Consider the following 19574-nt stretch of genomic DNA (forward strand, 5'->3'; position numbering starts at 1 on the left):
AATGTACGGAAAGCACTTTTATGTAAAGTTGCATCATCAGAACAAATGAGACAGAGAAACTAGGAGAGAATGGAAAAGTCTTGGAAGGAACCAGGACGGAAAGATGAGTAGTCTGGCTACCTGTGGATTCTGGTCACTACTAGTCTGCCCTAGAGATAGAAAAGTCAAGGAAATGAAGAATCAGAGATGGAGCAGTGAGGGCGGAAGCAGGGTGGAAATTGGCAACAAATGTGAAACCCATGGTTCACTGTGAGAGCAGGGAGTGCCACTGGAGCTATCCATAATACCAGGAAAATAGTTGAATAACAGCACCTCAGTGGGATTAAAGCAAGATGAGCATAGTTCATTTCCATAGCTTTGCTTTCTATTTGGAGAAAGTAACTAAAGTTGGAAGAGAAGTCATTCAATATGAGAACAGGCTCATCCACGCACTTGTGGGTGGTGATCAAACTCAGACTCCTTCAGCTACCTTTACATGGCTGCTTCCTGAAAGGCTTCTATTTCATTTTTGTTTTGTCTCTTATTCGTATTTCTTCTGATGATACCACTGTATTAGTATTTCCATAAGATCTCCTTGTACTTCAACTGCAGCTTTCTCTTCATTATAATTTACAGGACATTCAACTGCATTCCTATTGGTGCTCCTCCTCCTGCCCAAAACTATAGAGTTCCATGTGTTCTCACCTTCCACTGCAGTAGAATTTGCATTCCATAGATTATTCTTCATCCAACATGATGCCATGCTACCTTCCTTCCGCGCTTGGCAGCCCTCTGTGACTTTGGTTCATTCTTCCTCTTCCTCTTCCTCCTCCTCCTCACCAATACCCACTCCTGATTCATCTTTCAATAAGCCACACCTGTCCTTTTATTTCCTTCCTTCCTGCTATTCTGGACCTGAAACATTTCCCTAAACATTTTATCAATCATCAGTTAAGTGATGGAAGGTATTGTTGGCACTGCTATCAAGCAACACTTACTTTCCAGTAACTTGGTTTGGGTTTTGCCAAGACCACTCTGACACTAATTAGTATTCTAGCTCATTGAGGCAACCAGATGGCTGGTAGGAAAAAATATTGAAGGAAGTACTTTAGTAATTTGGGAGGAAAAGGGAGGAGGCCAGCTAGAGAAAATTAGGAGAGGTTGAGCCTTCAGAATTTTAAGGCGAGTTTGGAACTGTTTGATGTTTTGAAGGTGGAACAAGTGCTTTAGAGGTGCAGAATAGATGTGAGGAAGATAACTCTTGAATTAAATAATGCTTCAAAGTTCTTGCCTGCTGAGCTAACTCATCAATGAGTTTGAGGAAGGTGGGATGTAACTGAAGAGGGTGATTTCAGATGTTGATTAGGCGGATTAATCAATATCCTTTGAAATTAAAAACTTATTGATGACAGGCAACTTTATCAATACATAAAATCTGCTGCTCTGCTCTGGACGTGCCCATTATGGGCTATGTAGACTATAAATGCTGGTAGGAGGGCTTGAGATTGTGTTTGAGTAAGTACGGCACTGAAGGCATACTACCAATAGTGGAATGTGGTAGATGCGCTGGGATTTAGAATTTGGGTAGGTGAAGCTGGGAAATTATTTAAACATGACATAAAGTGAGAATTTTAAGTTTGCAGTTCTAAGAGTCACTAAGCCAGAGGGGTAGTGTATTTTAGGATATAGAAATCAAGGGTTCACACTGAGCTGGAAATCAAGGGTTAAGAATGAATTGTTTGTGGAAAATAGATGGAAGGTTGGCCAGAACAGCACTGGAGTGATTAAGTCTGGCAGTAAACCATGGAGGAGAATTTCAGTAGAAAATGAGAATTAAATAGTGTTAGAGGTGAACTCTGGATTCTTGTGATGAAAAGAATAGCTGTGAACAGTCTTGAGCTGCTGTCAAGGGTTTTAATAGTTGAAGACTCCTAGGGTTTAGCTGGAAGGGATTGTAATGAATATTTTGGACTGCAAAGTGGTAATTTATAAAGGCAAGAAGGTGAGAATGGTGGGTGATTTGAGATCTCAAACTTTTAAGGGTATTTTCTTGAGATTGACAGTAATAACCATACAGTATGTGCAGTGGATGTGTGGAAGACGAGACAGAGGCATTCAAAAAGAGTTGTCAATGGAACTGTGTTAAGGTGAAGGTAGAATACTGAGAATAAATGACTTGTAAAGACAGAAAATAAATGGCTGATAAGTGTGAAGTCGAAGAAAGGCAAAAGGTGTGAGATTTCAGTGAGGTTGGGAGTTTAGAGTGGATGTAAACAAATTTAGAGGAAAATTTAATGTAGGAGTTTTGATATGGTGACTGTCCCACTAACACTATATTACCAATGTAGGTATCGGTGGAGTTGCTGTTAGGGGTAGCAGGAAAGGAAAGGACAGTCTTACTAAGGGGGGAAAATTGCCTTTGGCAATCTGACTTTTGGTACAGCTGAGTTCATTGACAGAGAATATAAATGAGGGTATAAATGTGCATCAGGAAGAAAACTCAAAGTAATATTATCATGAGAATTGGAAGCAGAAATAGGCTATTTTTCCCCTCATGCCTGCTTCACCATTCAATAAAGTCACACTGATCTTTTTTCCTTGGCACCCAATTCTTGTACTAAACATTAAGGGAAACAGGGTTAATCATTCCATCTCTCCCTTCACTGCCTTCATTGTACATTTCATTAGTGAATTCTGAAGATATTGCCCTCTGGATGAAGAAGTTTATTCTCCATGTCTTTCCTGAATGGTATAGCCTGTGTAAAGTTCAGACCACTGATTCTAGTCACTCCAGTTGAAGGAAACATTGACTCTGCATCCACCCTATAAAGCTCTTGAAGAATTTTCTACATTTCAGTGGGATCACTTCTCATTATTTTTTATTTACTTTGCATCCTTTCACAAATCCAAAGCCAATCATCTTCTAATATCAATGAGCTAGGAGATAGAACATAGAACACTACAGCTCAGTACAGGCCCTTCAGCCCACAATGTTGTGCCAACAGTTTATCCTGCTCTAAGATCTATCTAACCCTTCCCTCCCACATAGCCCCCTATTTTTCTATCATTCATGTGTCTATCTAAGAGTCCCTTAAATGTCCCTAATGTATCTGCCCCCACAACCTCTGCAGGCAGTGCGTTCCACACACCCACCACTCTCTGTGTAAAAAAAAACTTATCCCTGACATCCCCCCTACATTTTCCCCCAATCATCTGAAAATGATGTCCCCTCGTGTTAGCCATTGTCGCACTGGGAAAAAGTCTCTGACTGTCCACTCGATCTATGCCTCTTATCATCTTGTAAATCTTTTTAGATCTTTTTAGAAGAAGGGGGAAGAAAATAGGGAGACAGGAATGAAATAGTCAGTGTGAAAACAATGCAGTTTAGGTGGCTGCTGGAGCAAACTTGAAAAGTGGTATCTCAATGAATAAGGGGATAGCTGAAGGGGAATAGAGAAACAGTACACCCATCTGGGAGGACTGAGTGCTTGCTGCAGCAGCAAGGTGAGACTATATGGAGGTGGGAAAATGCCAGATAAGGTAGGCAGGAGGTGAATAAAGGATAAATTATTCCAGCAAATGAGCAAATCCACATTAAGGTGAAAGCTATGCAGATCTGAGTACAGACCATCCCCGGATTCTCTTTTTATAGACATTCATGAGTCAGTGTTGTCCATAAGTCAGAAAATACACAAAAATCTCTCAATATGTTAACCATACCCCCACAGTATTGTAATGAATGGCATCGAACGCACATAAAACTAAGAAGAAAGAACAATTGCTAAGTGTAGAGAGGAAGAGAGGAAACTACTTTGCAGTTCCTAGGAATGGAATTATGTATGAATGTCAGACTTTTGAATTTAATAATATTTTTGAAGCTCATTCATGTGTAGGGATGTCTATAAATCAGGCATTCATAACCCTGGACAGATTGCACTTGTTTGAAAGGATAATCATCTTTATGGATTAGGGAGTAGAGGAGTTTGTCTGATTAATATAGTTGAGAAAATGGAGTAACATTAAGAGCTCTGTGTCTGCAGTTTATTTTTTCTTTTAGCCATTTCAAACAATAATTTTATGACTCACTGTATATACATCCTGGTTGTTGTTAGCATTAACTAAATATTTATTAACACTGTCTCAAATTGTGGATTCTAAATGCTTGCCCTCAATGTTTGACCAATTTGTGATTGCTGGTTAAACCTTATCCCATATTGAACAGTTATTACACTGGCTATATTTCATTTCCCAACATAATTGTCTATCCAGGATGTTCCTGCCAAGTTGCAGATCATACTGAGTATATACATAGCTATTCCTTCATTGCACTTGGTATAATCCCTGGCCATCTCTATCCAACAGCATTGTGTGAGTATGTTCACTGGAAGCACTGCAGCAATTCAAGAAAGTGGCTTATATCTTTCCCTAATCCAATAATGCCCAAGTCCCAAAAAGTGAATTTTGTAAGAAAAATTGAGGTTAGAACCCCTGCTATGCCCTTTTTATTTCATTTTTGGCTTATCAGCCTAAGGAGTATCCTTCAGGATCCAGTGCCTTACTCATTGTTTCTGATATTTACAAATCCAGTTTTGTTAGCTCTTTCACTTATTCTACACTTCCAGCACATGATGTTCTGAATTCTACCATCGCACACTAGTCAAAACAAAGTGCAACATATTTATTCATTTGATTTCATATCTCCAGTTGCCACAGATTCTCTTCTTTCCTGAACAGGTTTTATCACAGTTTTTTAATGTTTTATTAATTTGCAAAAGCCTGTAATTTTTATTTGTATTTTCCCAGATTCACTAATCTTCCTGTTCCACATCCTTTCTTCAGGTTTTCATTCATTGTTGTCTTAATTTCATTGTTTTCCTTGAAATTTATCTTTTTTGTCATTAATATATTTATATTTCATTAATATATTTCATCAATATATTTATTGGTATTCTGTCCATCTTATTTTGAAGATTGCTCCCTGTTGACCCGTTTCTCCCTTTGCCCATTTCTCTGTAGGTGAGGCATGTAAAAGGCTCTTACAGAAGGGGTAAAATAGTTTTTGTAATGACAAGGTTGGTAATCTGATGGGATGGAACTGCTTTATTGCTGGGGATATAATTTGTGAACCTGGAATTGTGGACCAGCAGAATGAAGAACTAGGGGTCTGTCAGCGCTAAAATTTGCATTGATACTAATCTTTAATAAAGAGTTCCAAGATGTTTCATGGGGCATTATCAAGCAAAATTTGACACTATTCCATATGAGGTGACCAAAGCCCGACATTCTGTTACTCTTCTCCTTGCTTCTTTACTGACTTTGGGATCTGATACTTCTATTTATTCTGGCTCAGGGAGTGGAATGCCACCAGGTTTCAATGAAAGTATTCTCTACACATGACTTCGTCTGAGTTGAGCACAGAGTATAAGTGTCTAAAACTTCTTTCACTTAACAAGATTTTTTTCCCTTCTCCTCAGCTGCCTCCCTCTGCTTCAATCGTCATTGCTCATGCTGAAAGTTAAAGGTTGGCTGGTAAGTGTACATTATTTGCATAACTCAGAAAATTTATTCAGTTGAACATGTTCTTGTATGTCCATATTTTCCAGAGATGCTACCAGGATGGCAGACTTTTCTTTACTGTGGCCTTTTAGTCTCAGGCTTGGGAGTGCACTGGGGCCAATTAAACTATCTTCATTGCTGCATTTGGTTCTGGTAATTCCACATGCTCCATTGCAGAGAGCACGTGTGCCTTTCTACTCATGAGTAGGAAATCAAAGTCAAAAAGAGAAAGTGTGCTTGAGCAGGAAGTGGTGATTAGGTAATTTCAAGCCTTGGCTGCATGAACCTGTCGGCGGGGTGAGGGGGGCAGGAAAATGAGGAGCAAAACGCTGGTGCTTTGAAATCTTTAGAGTGAATCAGTTGAGGAGGTCAAGCATTGAATCTTAGTTTCAGTGTGGAAAGTGGAAGAACATGTTTGCAGCTATGATGAATGACAAGAGGATTAGTGTAATGACCTCAATAGAGGAATGAGGAAAGTTAGAATAGTGTGAATACATTGCAGGTTATCACTTATCTTGGGGATAATGGCTGTAAATATGTTGCTTTAATGACATTTGTACTGATCCATCTGACTCTTTTAATTTGGGCTCTTACAAGTTAAAACCACACATTTTATCCAAAGAAATATTTTTTTAAAAATGAGAGAGTAATTAGGTAATGGTATAGTGAGAAGTACACCATTAACCTAATCATATGACAGCCCAAAGATCCAAGTGCAAATCCCATGCAATTGTGTAACTTAAATGCTGCTAATAATCTGAAGTTTTTAAAAGAAATGTCATTTCTAATTTGTCCACAATACCACCAGCTTGTCACAGAAAACTTACCTGGTTCGCCAATGCCCTTCAAGGGAGGAAGCGAACCATCTTTACCTATACTGGCCCTATATCAGTCTGATGGAAAAAGCGAACGCGCAACAGTGCAAGAGGGCCATTGCTCGATGGTGCTCCTTTCCCCGCGATGGTGGAAGAGGAGCGTTGGGTGGTCCTGGACTTGCCTGCTAGTCGGTCCTCTTGCTCCAATAATATAGTGGACTTTTAAGTTCCCTGTGGAAAATGTCTAGAACACCACTTAGTTGTTGAAATAGGGAAAGAATCAAACCAGATGGACCACCTAGCATTAACACTGCAAAGTTGCTCTCAGTTTAGTCAATCTTGCAAAGTCCTCTTCTCAAAATTGGGAAAGCTACCCCATAGACAAGTCAAGCAACAACCTAACCATGTTGTGCCAGATTCCTCCATCTGAATCCCTGCAATATATATGTCAGAGCAGACAGTACCGTGATATACTGGGTGGGAGCCCTGTAGTTCCTCAATGTTGACATTAGACTCAATGAAGTTTCATGGCATGGGTAATGAAACTCTTTCTGATTACCACCTACTGTTCTTCTGCAGTTGACAAATCATCGCTACTCCATGTTGAGCAACAGTTGGATAACACTCTAATAATAGTCAGGGCACAGACAGTACTCTGGATGAGATTGGCATCATCATCATTTACTGAGCTGACTAATTCCTAAAGGACATATCTACCATATTGTGCCTACAGCAGGTGCTTAATAAACTAATACAAGGGATGAACCATGGGACCAGCAAGGGTAGAGGTATCGGGGGAGCCAATGGCAAGTGAAATTTCATAGCCTTCCATCATCTATAGGACACAAAGCATGATGAAATTTTCTCAACTTGGATGCATGAGTGCAGCTCCAACAACACTAGAAGCTTGACACCATCCAAGAAAAAGCCATTTGCTTGATTGGTCCCTCCCGTCTACACCCTGAGCATTCCCTCCATCATCAGTGCATGTGGCTGCAGTATGTGCAAAATTCATCAGCTCCCAAAGCTCATCTTGGGTAGTCCCTCTATGTTAAGGAGAGGAAGGTGCCTGTGTGTCATTCCTTTGAACATGGAATAGCTGTTGCAGATCAGCTGTTACACAGTCTTTACAGAGTAAGTCTTGGTGCAGTGGTAAGGAAGTCCAAGTCAATTGGACGAGGCCCTGCTGAACAGATTTAACATGTACACTCAGATACAATGAACATAGACACTTAATCTTGTACACTTTCTTCCTCAGCTCCCCTCCCTCACACTTCCTCCTTTCTCCCCAGTCTTCCATACTCCCTTGATCTTGGTGCCTCGTGGTTTCTAGCCCCCTTTGGTATTGGTTTATCATTGTCGCTTGTACCGAGGTACAGTGAAAAACTTGTCTTGCATACCGATCGTACACGTCAGTTCATTACACAGTGCAGTTACATTGAGTTAGTACAGAGTGCATTGATGTAGTACAGGTAAAAGCAATAACAGTACAGAGTAAAGTGTCACAGCTACAGAGAAAGTGCAGTGCAGTAAGGTGCAAGGTCACAACAAGGTAGATTGTGAAGTCATAGTCCATCTCATTGTATAAGGGAACCGTTCAATAGTCTTATCACAGTGGGGTAGAAGCTGTGCTTAAGTCTGGTGGTATGTGCCCTCAGGCTCCTGTATCTTCTACCCGATGGAAGAGGAGAGAACGTCCCAGGTGGGTGGGGTCTTTGATTATGCTGGCTGCTTTGCCAAGATAACGAGAGGTAAAGACAGAGTCCACAGAGGGGAGACTGGTGTCCGTGATGCGCTGGGCTGTGTCGACAACTCTCTGCAGTTTCTTGCGGTCCTGGGCAGAGCAGTTACCGTACCAAGCCGTGATACATCCAGGTAGGATGCTTTCTATGGTGCATCGGTAAAAGTTGGTGAGAGTCAAAGGGGACAATCCAAAGTCCATTCTCTCTCCCTCTCTTGTTTTCCAGGAACCCACTCCACCATTCAGCTCCCAATCTCCAACTGCCAGGTGCATGTCCTCTGAGTGAGGATACCCATCACTACTGTTGCATACCCTTCTCAGTGGTTGCTTCTTAATTACTAATGGCTTTCATTATGCCCAGTTGTGTATGTGCTTATATTCATTCACTATCTCTTGTTCTATTTTTAAATAGTTAATGTACTGGTAAGACAGTAATGGCTGCTGATACAATGCTGGGTGACTAGGTGGCATTTCAGGAGGATGCAGATAGGATAACTTATGGACATGGTAGATGAAAAATGTGAAATCCTCCACTTTGGTAGATAAAATAGGAAGATAGTTTTTTTTAAAATGTGTGTGATTGAAAAGGGTTGGTGTTTGGAAAGGCATAAATCATTGAAATTTAACCTTCGAGTTCAGAAGACGCAAGGACACAGTATATTGGCCTGTGTCCTTGCGTCTTCTTTCAATAGAGCAGAAATCCCTTGCTCCTGAGAACCTTGGTGAGACCAGATTTGGAATGTTGTGTATAGGCCTGGTCTCCCAATCTATAGAAGGCATAGAATATATTGGATAAACTTCCAATACACTTCTCTCTCCACTTCTCACTGTCTTCTGTCTACATTTCCTGCTGCCTCGGTAAAGCAGCCAAGATAATCAAATTCTCCCCCCATCCCGGACATTCTCTCTTCTCCCCCTTCCCATCGGGCAGAGGATATAAAAGCCTGATAGTACATACCTCCTGGATCGAGGACAGTTTCTATCCCGCTGTTATAAGAATATTGAATGGACCTCTTGTACAATAAGATGGACTTTTGACCTTGCAGTCTACCTTGTTGTGGCCTTGCAACTTATTGTATTCCTGCACTGCACTTTTTCTGTAACTGTAACACTATATTCTGCAATCTGTTATTACTTTTCCCTTGTACCACATCGATGTAATGATGTGATGAAATGATCTAGTGGATAGCATGCAAAACGAAGATTTTTACACAACCTTGTTACATGTGACAATAATAAACCAATTTACCAAAGGAGGAAAATAGGGAAGAATAGAGAAAGCTTGATAATGAGGAGGAAATGTTAGTGGACATGGAAAATAGCAAGAGGAATTAATGGAAAAATACTGCTTTATTGAAGATAGATTTGAATTAGTATATTTGTAGAAAAAAAATCATAGTTCCAAAAAATTCAGCACCCAGTATGTATAATCTTGGTGAGCGGGACAATTATTGCATTCCTGGGATAGCAGTTCTCTACCCAATAAAGGATCTTCAACAATCTGAAGAAAGAATTGGAAACTGACATAAAGGTAAGCTGCAAAGTTGCTTTATTAATTATCAAGAAATTTCAGTCTCGCTGATGGGGAATTGGCAATGGGCTGTTTGTTAATAGTATATGTGAAGTGGCCTATTAAAGTTAAGAGCTTTGAATTTGAGTATCCAGTGTGCATAAGGTCTGCAAACTGACATTTTTCTTTCAGCTGAAAGATGTGGCAATAAACTTTGCATACCTGTCCCTGGCAGAAATGAAACTACTGACTACCCAAATATAAAACAAATGCTGGTTGAGGTTTGTGATGAAGTTGAGGATTGGCATCGCTTCAAAGACAACTGACGGAAGTGGACTTGTTTATCAGTCTCGGAGTTTACATTTACTCAGGCTTTGGAATGGAATAAATTGTTCTGGCATTTCAACAGGGAGGATAAATTCAGTACATAGGAGTGATTGCACATCTCAAGCACCATTTGCAAATCAAGTAAAAAGCTCATTTAATATCATTATTTTTCATCAGCAAAATTTGTTTGGCAGCACCCTTGGTTGCACACATGAATAATGCTATCTGCACTGTCAATTTCATAAAATTGAGAGATTTACCACTATCAGTTACAAATTAGTTTTGAAAAAAATTGATGCTGAATAATTTGTAATTTATCAGGTAAAAGCGGGGCATCTGATTAAGTGTAAAGTCTTGAAGTTTGTGGTGCTGCTGCTGGAGTTGATAACTTTTTTGATCTTGAGTCCTGGAGAAGGTTCACTGGCTCTGAGATCTTGTTTTCTTAACTGATTTTGCTGTCCAACTCAAATGTGAATGTGGTCTTTAGGTAAAGGTATAACTTGTATCTGACTTTGCCAGGCAAATTGTGACATTTTATAAGATAAATTGAAATTATAAGCCGAGAAGAAGCCTCAAATATTCATTTAAAACCAACTTTTACTAGACTTTCATAAAGATGCACGAAGAGCTAAAGATATTTACTGACCCATCTTCAGCCAAGCAGGAGCTGTGGAATACAGTGGTCAGCTTGAACTAATTGAGCTACAATGCCCTGATTTTCTTTGCAGAAAATACCAGGAATGGAATCTGCTCAATTTTTATGATTGCTTTGATCAAGAACAGCTTACAAAAGTATGGCAGTAAGCTCTGAAATTTAGTTGTCTCTTTGCAAATACTTTCTTCTGAGCTTGCCTTCTCTTTAGTATACCTCAATAAACCCAAAATGTGCAATTGGATTAAAGATTATGTTGAAGCAGTGGTTGGTTCTTCCAGACTTTTGACATCTCACAACATGCAAAATAAAGCTAAACATTCCTTAAGGGGTATGGCGATGTATCATCTTTTATCCTGAGGAATTATCCACTGGTACATCTGTGGTGTCTTTACAAATTAATCTGAGTTTTAGTTACTAAAGCTCTGGACATTAAGTTTTATCATTGTTAATAAATTCTTTCTTTGGCAAACTATGCCATTTTGTCTTCATAAATGTGACTCAAGTGTCTAGTTACGTATGGTTAAAATGTTTTTCTCATCAGCGACACTCCTGAAGTATTTTTTATTTTTAATACAAAAAGTTGTGAATCGCTGGCCCTAATTCTGCAGTGGTTGGTGCTGAACTGGCAAACTGACTCATGGAGGACACAGAGCAGAGATCTGTGAATTGCAGGAAGTTGTGTACAAAACGTATGGCTTGACTGGGTTCTTTCATGATCTCAAATGAACCTTGTGAAGTGGAGATGATTTTGTGTGTTCTTTGCAGAAATCACTTGCACACCATACATCATGGCCACTTCATCAGAAGAGGTTCTGCTAATTGTGAAGAAGGTACGGCACAAAAAGCAGGATGGGGCCCTATACTTGATGGCAGAGCGTGTAGCCTGGACACCAGAAGGGAAGGATCGGTTTGTCATTAGTCATATGTACGCAGACATCCGCTGTAAGTATTTTGATCAGAGTGATTTGTCTGGTTGTCACTGTTACTTAATCTGGGTTCAGATACAGTCTAAACTTTTGGCTACAAGGGTCCCCTCATAAAGTCACCCTAGTAGCATCAGGCCATGGCATCAAATTGCCCCTAATTCTATTGTAATTTGTACTAAAAGTGTCATTCAGGATTGAATATATGAAGTTTTTTTTTTAAACTCTCATTCCAGAGCAGTGCAGAATGCGCTTTACCCTTAAGACAAATCAGATTGTAAGTTTATAAAAGGGATTGTATTCCAGAGGATTTTCCCTGCAGATTAATAATAGTTTTCCATTATACGAGGGAAGGTCATTTGCCTTCCTTTTCGGTTAAACATGTCAAAGTCGAGTTTATTGTCATATGCACAAGTACATACATATATGCACAAGTGCAATGAAAAACTTACTTGCAGCAGCATCACAGGCATCTTATAAGCAGCATTCACAAGAAAAACATTAAACGTAAATTATATCCTATTTTTACAAGAAAGAACACAATTAGATCAAAAAAAACCAAAGTCCACTTTTGTGCAAAGTGATCAAAGTGGTCATAGATTTGTAGTGATTATGGTTGTGCTGGTTAGTTCAAGAACTGAATGGTTGAAGGGAAGTAGCTATTCTTGAACCTGGTGGTGTGGGACTTCAGGCTTCTGTACCTCCTGCCCAATGGTAGGTGTGAGAAAATGGCATGGCCTGTATTGTAGGGATCTTTGATACTGGATGTTGCCTTCTTGAGGAGTGCCTCATGTACTTACTACCGATGGTGGGGAGGGATGTGACTCTAGACCATGATGTGAACCTTTTATGAATCTGAACTAAATTATGTCAACATCAGACTCTTGTTTAATCAATGCCACCTTCTCTTCAATATTTTTCCTTGACCCAGCCTGTGGTTCTGATCTTGGATCAGAAGTATCAGTTCTGCATTTTGAGGATGAATAAGGTGTGAGGGAAGGGGCTGCATATTTCACAGATGTAAGAGGGATAAAGAAGGAGAGACTGCAGAATCACAATATGAGTGAATTGAAGCCCCCAAGATATGTAGGAGTGGGAGTCTGAACTCCTGGGGTTGGAGCGGAGAAGGTTTGTAGAGACCTTGAAGAAGAGGAAGACTGACACGGAACACCCAGCAATGAGAGAAATGGAGGGGTTGTAAAGCTTGGAGTGGAAGAATACACCACCCTTAGATGGAAGGGGAGAGAGAGGAAGGGTGGCTGTGGAGCAGGAAAGAGGTTTAGAGCCCCTGGGGCTGTGGAAGGTGGAAATAGAAACTGGAAATAGCAGGAATAGGCCCTTCAACCCTTTGAGTCTGCCTTGGTGCCTTTAGTGTCTAGAAATCTGTTTAAACATGTTAAGCAATGTGGCATCCACTCTCTTTGGAGAAATCCATGGGTTTGCCACCCTCTGAGTTTTCTCTTTCTCATCTTGGTTCTAAATGTCTTGCCATGTGTCTGGAAATTGTGAGCCCTTGTTTCCAACCATAGGGAAACAATTTCCCCACAGCTCCATAAGAACTTTGTCAGTTCACCCAATCCTACCTCGTACAACAGTTCTGATGCCCCAGGCATCAGTTTGATGAACCTTTACAGCACTTCCTCCATAGCGAGCATATCCTTCCTTGGGTAAGGAGGCCAAGATTGTGCACCCTTCTCTCATGAAGGTCCTATATAAGTATAGAAGGACATCCTTGTTCGTGTACTCAAAACCTCTTGCAATAAAGACTAACTGATGTACTATTTGCGGCCTTATCTGTTTTCAGTAACTGATTTACATGGAAACCCAGGTCCTTTTTGTATACAACATTTCCCAATCTATTGCCATTTAAATAATATTCTACCTTTATTTTACCTACCAAAGTGGATGACTTCATGTTTATTCACATTATTCCCCATCTATACTGTATTTGCTAACTTATTCAAATTGTCTAATTGCCTTGAACTTGCATCCTCCTCACAACTTGCAATCCCATCCAATTTTCTATTGTCAGCAAACTTGAAACGCAGGAGACTACAGGTGCTGGAATCTGGAACAACAAATAATCTGCTGGAGGAACTCAGTGGGTCGAACAGCATCTGTGGGAGGAAAGGAATTGTCGATGTTTCAGGCAGGGTTTCAACCCGAAACATCATAAAAGCAGATAAGGCGGAGGGGATTGGAACACTGGAGGTGGAGAGAGGTCATGAAAATCACTCCCATCCCTCTGAGTGAAGTAAAGTGAAGGGAGGGATGAAAGGAATGATTCCCAATGAGTGGAGATGAAGGCAGGTACCAAAAGGAATGTGATACCTTGCTGTATTAAGGATATTCTAGTTTATCTTTGTGTGCTAGATGGAAAACTTTAAGTCACCTTCATCACAGAAAAAGTATTTAAAAATAATGTGTGGAAATATATCACATTTAATGTACAGATGCTCCTTCCACCCCTACTTTACAAAAGTTCAGTCTATTGATATAATTTTTTCAATATAAACACTTTGGTTGAATTCCAGGTCAGAAGATCAGCCCTGAAGGCAAAGCTAAAGTGCAGCTTCAGTTGATCTTGCATACAGGCGACACTACGATCTTCCATTTCACCAACGAGAACAGTGCTAACGCAGCAGCCAAAGACCGAGATGCTGCTAAAGACTTGCTCCAACAGTTGCTCCCTAAGTTCAAGAAAAAAGCAAACAAGGAACTAGAGGAAAAAAACAGGTACCAGGAGGGAAAGAAGCTTAAGTACAAAATAAAAACAAAATATCAAAAAATGCTGGGGGTCCTCAGCAGGGCATGCAGCAACTGTACAGAGAGAGAGAAACACCAATTAACACTTTGGATTAATGACTATTAGAACTGGAAAAGTGTGAAAACAAGCATGTTTTAAGTTGCAGAGAGAGTGAATGGTGGAGAAGATGAAGGGAATGTTTATGATAGGACTGAGCCAAGGTTGTCCAGTTGACACAATTACTTTTGGTGCCACTGCGAGAGGGAAACTAACGCTTGTTAATTATAGCTGATATCTTTGGATGAGTGTAAATAGAGGAAGATGAACCAGTACAATAAAGAAAAAAGGTGCTTGAACTGTGAGATGTAGAACACAGCAGTTTCTAGAAAATTGAAATAAAAGAATACTCAAAGTACTCAACAGATTAGGTAGCATTTTTGGAGAAAAACTGAGTTGATGTTACAGATGGATGCCCTAACATCAGAATTGGTAAGTTCCAATACAAACAAGAAAGGCTGATGATCTCAAAGTCATGCTTGTGGATGGGAAGGAGGTGTTCTGCAATCTGTGTTTAGTTCCTCCAATGCAGAGAAGACCACATCATGAGCATAGAATGCAAATGCTAAATTGTGAGAAGAGATGAGCTAAAAAGGCAGGCGTTGCATTGCCTGCTTTTCAACTGAAGTACAAAAACCCTTTTTGAAATCTTTCACCAGTTATGAACTCCCTCTATGGGACATCAGTTAATTTCTGCTTGGGCATTAACGTTAGTTTTTGGTGCCCCTGAACCAGTAAATGGAAAAGCATTTTGTCATGATCATTACAAGAAAGGGAGTATACATTGACTCCAGGATCTGGTTTGATGGTAATAACCTTCGCATTTTGTATCATCTCCTGCACCACTATTTCTCTTTTCTAGCATCCCCCACACCCAACTTCCACTAATACTCGTTGACTTGTTAACTCGTGAAAAGTGTTTCCCTGGCTAAAGTGGTTGGATGTAGTGCTTTCAGAATGGTGGAGAGGATATAGCCCTTAAGAAAATGCAATGTTGCAATGTGACACCATTATCTATTTATAACTTAAACCCAGTGTGTGTGTCTCTCAATTCTAGAATGCTTCAGGAGGACCCAGTTCTCTTTCAGCTCTATAAAGATTTGGTTGTGAGCCAGGTCATCAGTGCTGAAGAATTCTGGGCCAATCGTCTGACTGGGAATTCCATGGATAACTCTATGTCCAACAACAAGCAAGATATTGGAATTTCTGCTGCATTTCTGGTGAGGATTTATTGTTGGCTTGGTGTTGGGCACCCTTATTAGTTAGTTTTCTTTCCAAGCTGATATTGCTATGAATGTGCAAAAAGTGGGAATATCTGTATTGGGAAGGAGTGGGGAGGGGTTGCTTGTACTGAAGAAGGGATGAGTGTGGAAATTCATGTTGAGGGGAATGGGAGCATTTTTGGGAAGGGCATTTGTTGAGGAGGAGAGTAAATGTGAGGTAGTGTCTGTTGAGGGTTGGGGTATGAAGGAGATGGCCAAGCAAGTAGGTTGGCATGTGGCATGTTGCAATGAGGATTGGAATGAGTAAGTTTATAAGACGAGCTGGGTATTTGGAAGTGATCAGGCTGGAGAGGTGTATGTGTTAGAGTATGCAAAATCTCACTGTTTTGTAGTTTCCCTTTTGGGAGGGAAAATTTGAAGTAACCATTTGAGAATGTTTACTGCAGTATCAAATTAAGTACTTGTTTTCTGCTTTCCTTGTAGGCGGACATCCGACCACAGACTGATGGCTGCAATGGCCTCCGGTATAATCTGACCTCTGATATCATTGAGTCAATATTCAGGACATATCCTGCAGGTAAATTTATATTAATAGAAAGTTTAAGAATTTGTTCAGACAAGTGAGGGACTATAGGGTAACTTTTTTTCTAATGTCAATCTCTGGGATGCAGAACAATCAATTTCTCATTGATGTTGTCCATTCTGGCAGGAATTTTGATGGTCATGTTTTCATCCTCATGCACACAGGTTTAAATAAAGGATTCATTATTTCATTTGACAGTGAAACAAAAATATGCAGAGAATGTTCCTCACAGTATGACAGAGAAGGAATTCTGGACACGCTTCTTCCAGTCGCACTACTTCCACAGGGATAGGATTAATGCTGGCTCGAAGGATCTCTTCTCTGAGTGTGCCAGAATTGATGAGAAAGGTGAGCAAACTCAAACTCAAAGAAGAAGCTTCACTAGATAATGACACATGGCTGAATGTGGATGTCTGCATGTTGGGAAAAAATTGGTAAGTGAGGGAAGTTTCTTACCAGAATCATATGCAGGATGTTGCCAGGAGGGACACAAGACCCTTCTAATAATCATCAGCCTGTTAAATATACTTTTGTGTAATATGTCATGCCCTTCAAATGGCTGCCAAATAAAAATACTTGCATACTCCTCTCTCTGACAGGTTTAATTGATAAAGATCTATTTTTCTTGTGATTTCTTTAACATGAAAATGTTAGATTCTGATCCATTTGTGTCCAATCATCATCCTTGCAAATGTTGGGTTACTTGATGATAACAGCCAGGAATCGATTGATTCCAGTCTGGTTGAGCCTAATTTTTACGGCAGATCTATTGTGTTGCTTGAAAATCATTAGACAGCCATACCCTTGAGCTGCTGTTTTCTGACAAGTTTTGATGGTTGTGCTTTCTCAAGCACATGAGTTTGAATAAAGGAGCAAAAAAACAAATTGCTGGAAGAACTCGGGGTCAAGCAGCATCCGTGGAGGGAAATGGACAGTTGGTGTTTTGGGTTGAGACCTTTCATCTGGAGAGTTCACTTGCACTTCCCTCCACATGCTGCCTGACCTGCTGAGCTCCTCCAGCAATTTGTTTTTTGTTCCAGATTCCAGCATCTGCAGTCTCTTGTGTCTCCAATTTGAATGAAAAATTCATTATCATCAAGCTACTTGTACTTGCCCTCATTGCCACCCTTTTAAAATGACCAGGTTTTTCTTTGTTACATGAATTTTGCTCTGCATTTGTGTTGTATCTAAGAGGGGATGGTGTAATAATTTTCTTTGGTCAGGTTTGAAGACTCTGGTTAGTCAGGGAGTAAGCAACCCTTTAATGGACTTGACATCGCTGGAGGACAAATCACTGGGTGAGGTGAGCATTACTTCCTGTCACTGGAATGAGAGGATCATAAGCAATATGTATTTTATCCAGCTGACAGCCATACATTTATGGAGCCCTCATCACTTATAGCAGGTGGACTGGTGTGTAAGCCCATCATTGGTGATAAACTAAAAAGCAAGGTAGAGGAAATGCAGAAGCAGCCAATTACATCGGTCTTGACCATAACAGCTGACAAAATGGTGAGACCCATCTTGATGCGCAGAGCCAAACTGTGATTGCAGTTTTAGCCAATCACTTAGTCAGGTGTAATCTCAGGAGTATAAGGACACATCTATATTTCCTTACTCCTGTCTTCTAGTCATGAACCTTTAGGGTTGTGGAGGGTGAATGTATGTGGGAAGTGGTATTAACAAAGGCCCAGTGGGAAAGGGAAGTAAAATTGTAGCACCCAGAGCATGATTAAGATTGCCTGTTTCAATCTATTTCATCACATAAAAGCTTAATGAAACAACCAAGTGAACAGGACAATTAAACTGTGAAGCAAGAAAGGCGTCAAGGTAAAATATATCTAAAATAGACACTACAGTCAAAACATTTGAGCAAAACCTTTGTAGTTAACACTTCTGTAGAAATGGAAAATAGTTTATCTGTTAGCCTGAAGAAGCAGCTGCCTGTTATAATTGTGGCTAATACATATAAACTGTGTATATAAACTAGATTTGCAATATGCTAATATCCAATCTTCACACTGTGTTCTGTTAAGTTCAGCATCACAAGTCGCTTATAGAAGTAGATCCATTGTCTATATTGTAGTCTTGTCCTGTTCACCCATAACTCCTTTCCTCACTAGACTACATTGGCTCTTGATTTATCATAGACTTGATTTTTCAAATTTTCATCTTTGGTCTCCCCATTCTGTATCTTAGACTCTATGTGCAATGTGGAAAATCTATAAGTGCTCAAGTTCTGAAGTGAGCTTGACTACATCCTTTTAATCAAGGAATTTTAGGGCAATGAATCTCTCCCACCCCTCCATGACCAGGAAAATAGAGTTGGCATCAGCTGATTCAAAAACTTAATGACGTGATGTTTGAAATTCATAGAGATATTCTTGTCCTCAATTAAATAGGCTGTCCTAGCTTGATGAGTTTGAATGATTTGTGGGGATAACAAAACAACTTTCCATTGTTTTTATATTGGAACAGCATGTGAGAGATCATTTTATAGACTGATTTGTCTTTAACACACATTCTCAGCATATTGCTACTCTAGGAATTTAGCCCCATATGAATTTAGATTTAACTCACTAATATTTTAATTAACTTCTGCCAGTACCCCACTGTGCTGAAGTTTGTCAGAAATTTTGCAATGCAGTGGCAATTGTGTCTACATTTGTGCTTGAGCACATTTACAGCAGTATGTATTTGGGAAGGAATCATGTTTGTGTGTCTGTGCAAGATCAACTTGGGTAATGTGTGAGAGTATAAATGCATGTTTACTCAAAGATGTTCAGTTTTGTATGGGATAGGTGGAGAATTCCATGTGGATATTATGTAGTCATGGCAAAGTTGTTTAAATTTGGGTGGAAGCCAAAAAAACCATACATGCAAAATTGTTGTTCACAGGGTTACGGATCTTCATCAGCACAGTCGTCCTCTAAATCTAATAAGGAGAGCAGCAACGCTGCTATAATCCGTCGCTTCAATCATCATAGTGCCATGGTGCTGGCAGCTGTCCTCCGTAAACAGTATGTATCAAAAAGAATTCTTTAATTTCAACTTTCTCCTTAAAACTTTGTCCCATTTGCAAGACAAGTTTTTCACTGCACCTCTGTACAAGTGACAATAATAAACCAATACCAATACTTTTCCACACAACCGAGTTGAAGCTGGATGGGCTGAAATGACAATCAAGCCTGAATAACTGTCATCTACACCTGCATTTTCTAGTTTCAATACAGCCCTTTGGCCCACCATGTCTGCACTGACCATGGTGCCAATCTAAGTTAATCCCATCTGCCTGAACATGGTCTGTATCTCTCTATTCCCTGCCTGTTCATGTACCTGTCCAAATGCCTCTTAAATGTTGTTATCATATCTGCTCCTACCAGACACTGACACCTCTCTGTGTAAAAAAAACTTGTCTTTTAACTTTCCCTCTCACTTTAAACCTATGCCTTCCAGTAT

General features: G+C 40.0%; 1 protein-coding gene across 1 annotated transcript in view; it reads left to right on the forward strand.

Annotated features, from left to right (window-relative positions):
• Positions 1–19574, forward strand: part of gtf2h1 (general transcription factor IIH, polypeptide 1) — a 44399-nt gene that overhangs the window by 2056 nt on the left and 22769 nt on the right. The window contains exons 2-9 of the mRNA XM_052028816.1: positions 5454–5508; positions 11349–11525; positions 14041–14242; positions 15367–15529; positions 16016–16109; positions 16314–16463; positions 17339–17418; positions 19014–19135. Coding sequence (XP_051884776.1) covers positions 11372–11525; positions 14041–14242; positions 15367–15529; positions 16016–16109; positions 16314–16463; positions 17339–17418; positions 19014–19135 — 965 coding nt within the window. The 5' untranslated portion in view covers positions 5454–5508; positions 11349–11371. The remainder of the gene's footprint in view (positions 1–5453; positions 5509–11348; positions 11526–14040; positions 14243–15366; positions 15530–16015; positions 16110–16313; positions 16464–17338; positions 17419–19013; positions 19136–19574) is intronic.

This window comes from Pristis pectinata, chromosome 14 (assembly GCF_009764475.1).
Source record: "Pristis pectinata isolate sPriPec2 chromosome 14, sPriPec2.1.pri, whole genome shotgun sequence".
Lineage (NCBI taxonomy): Eukaryota > Metazoa > Chordata > Chondrichthyes > Rhinopristiformes > Pristidae > Pristis > Pristis pectinata.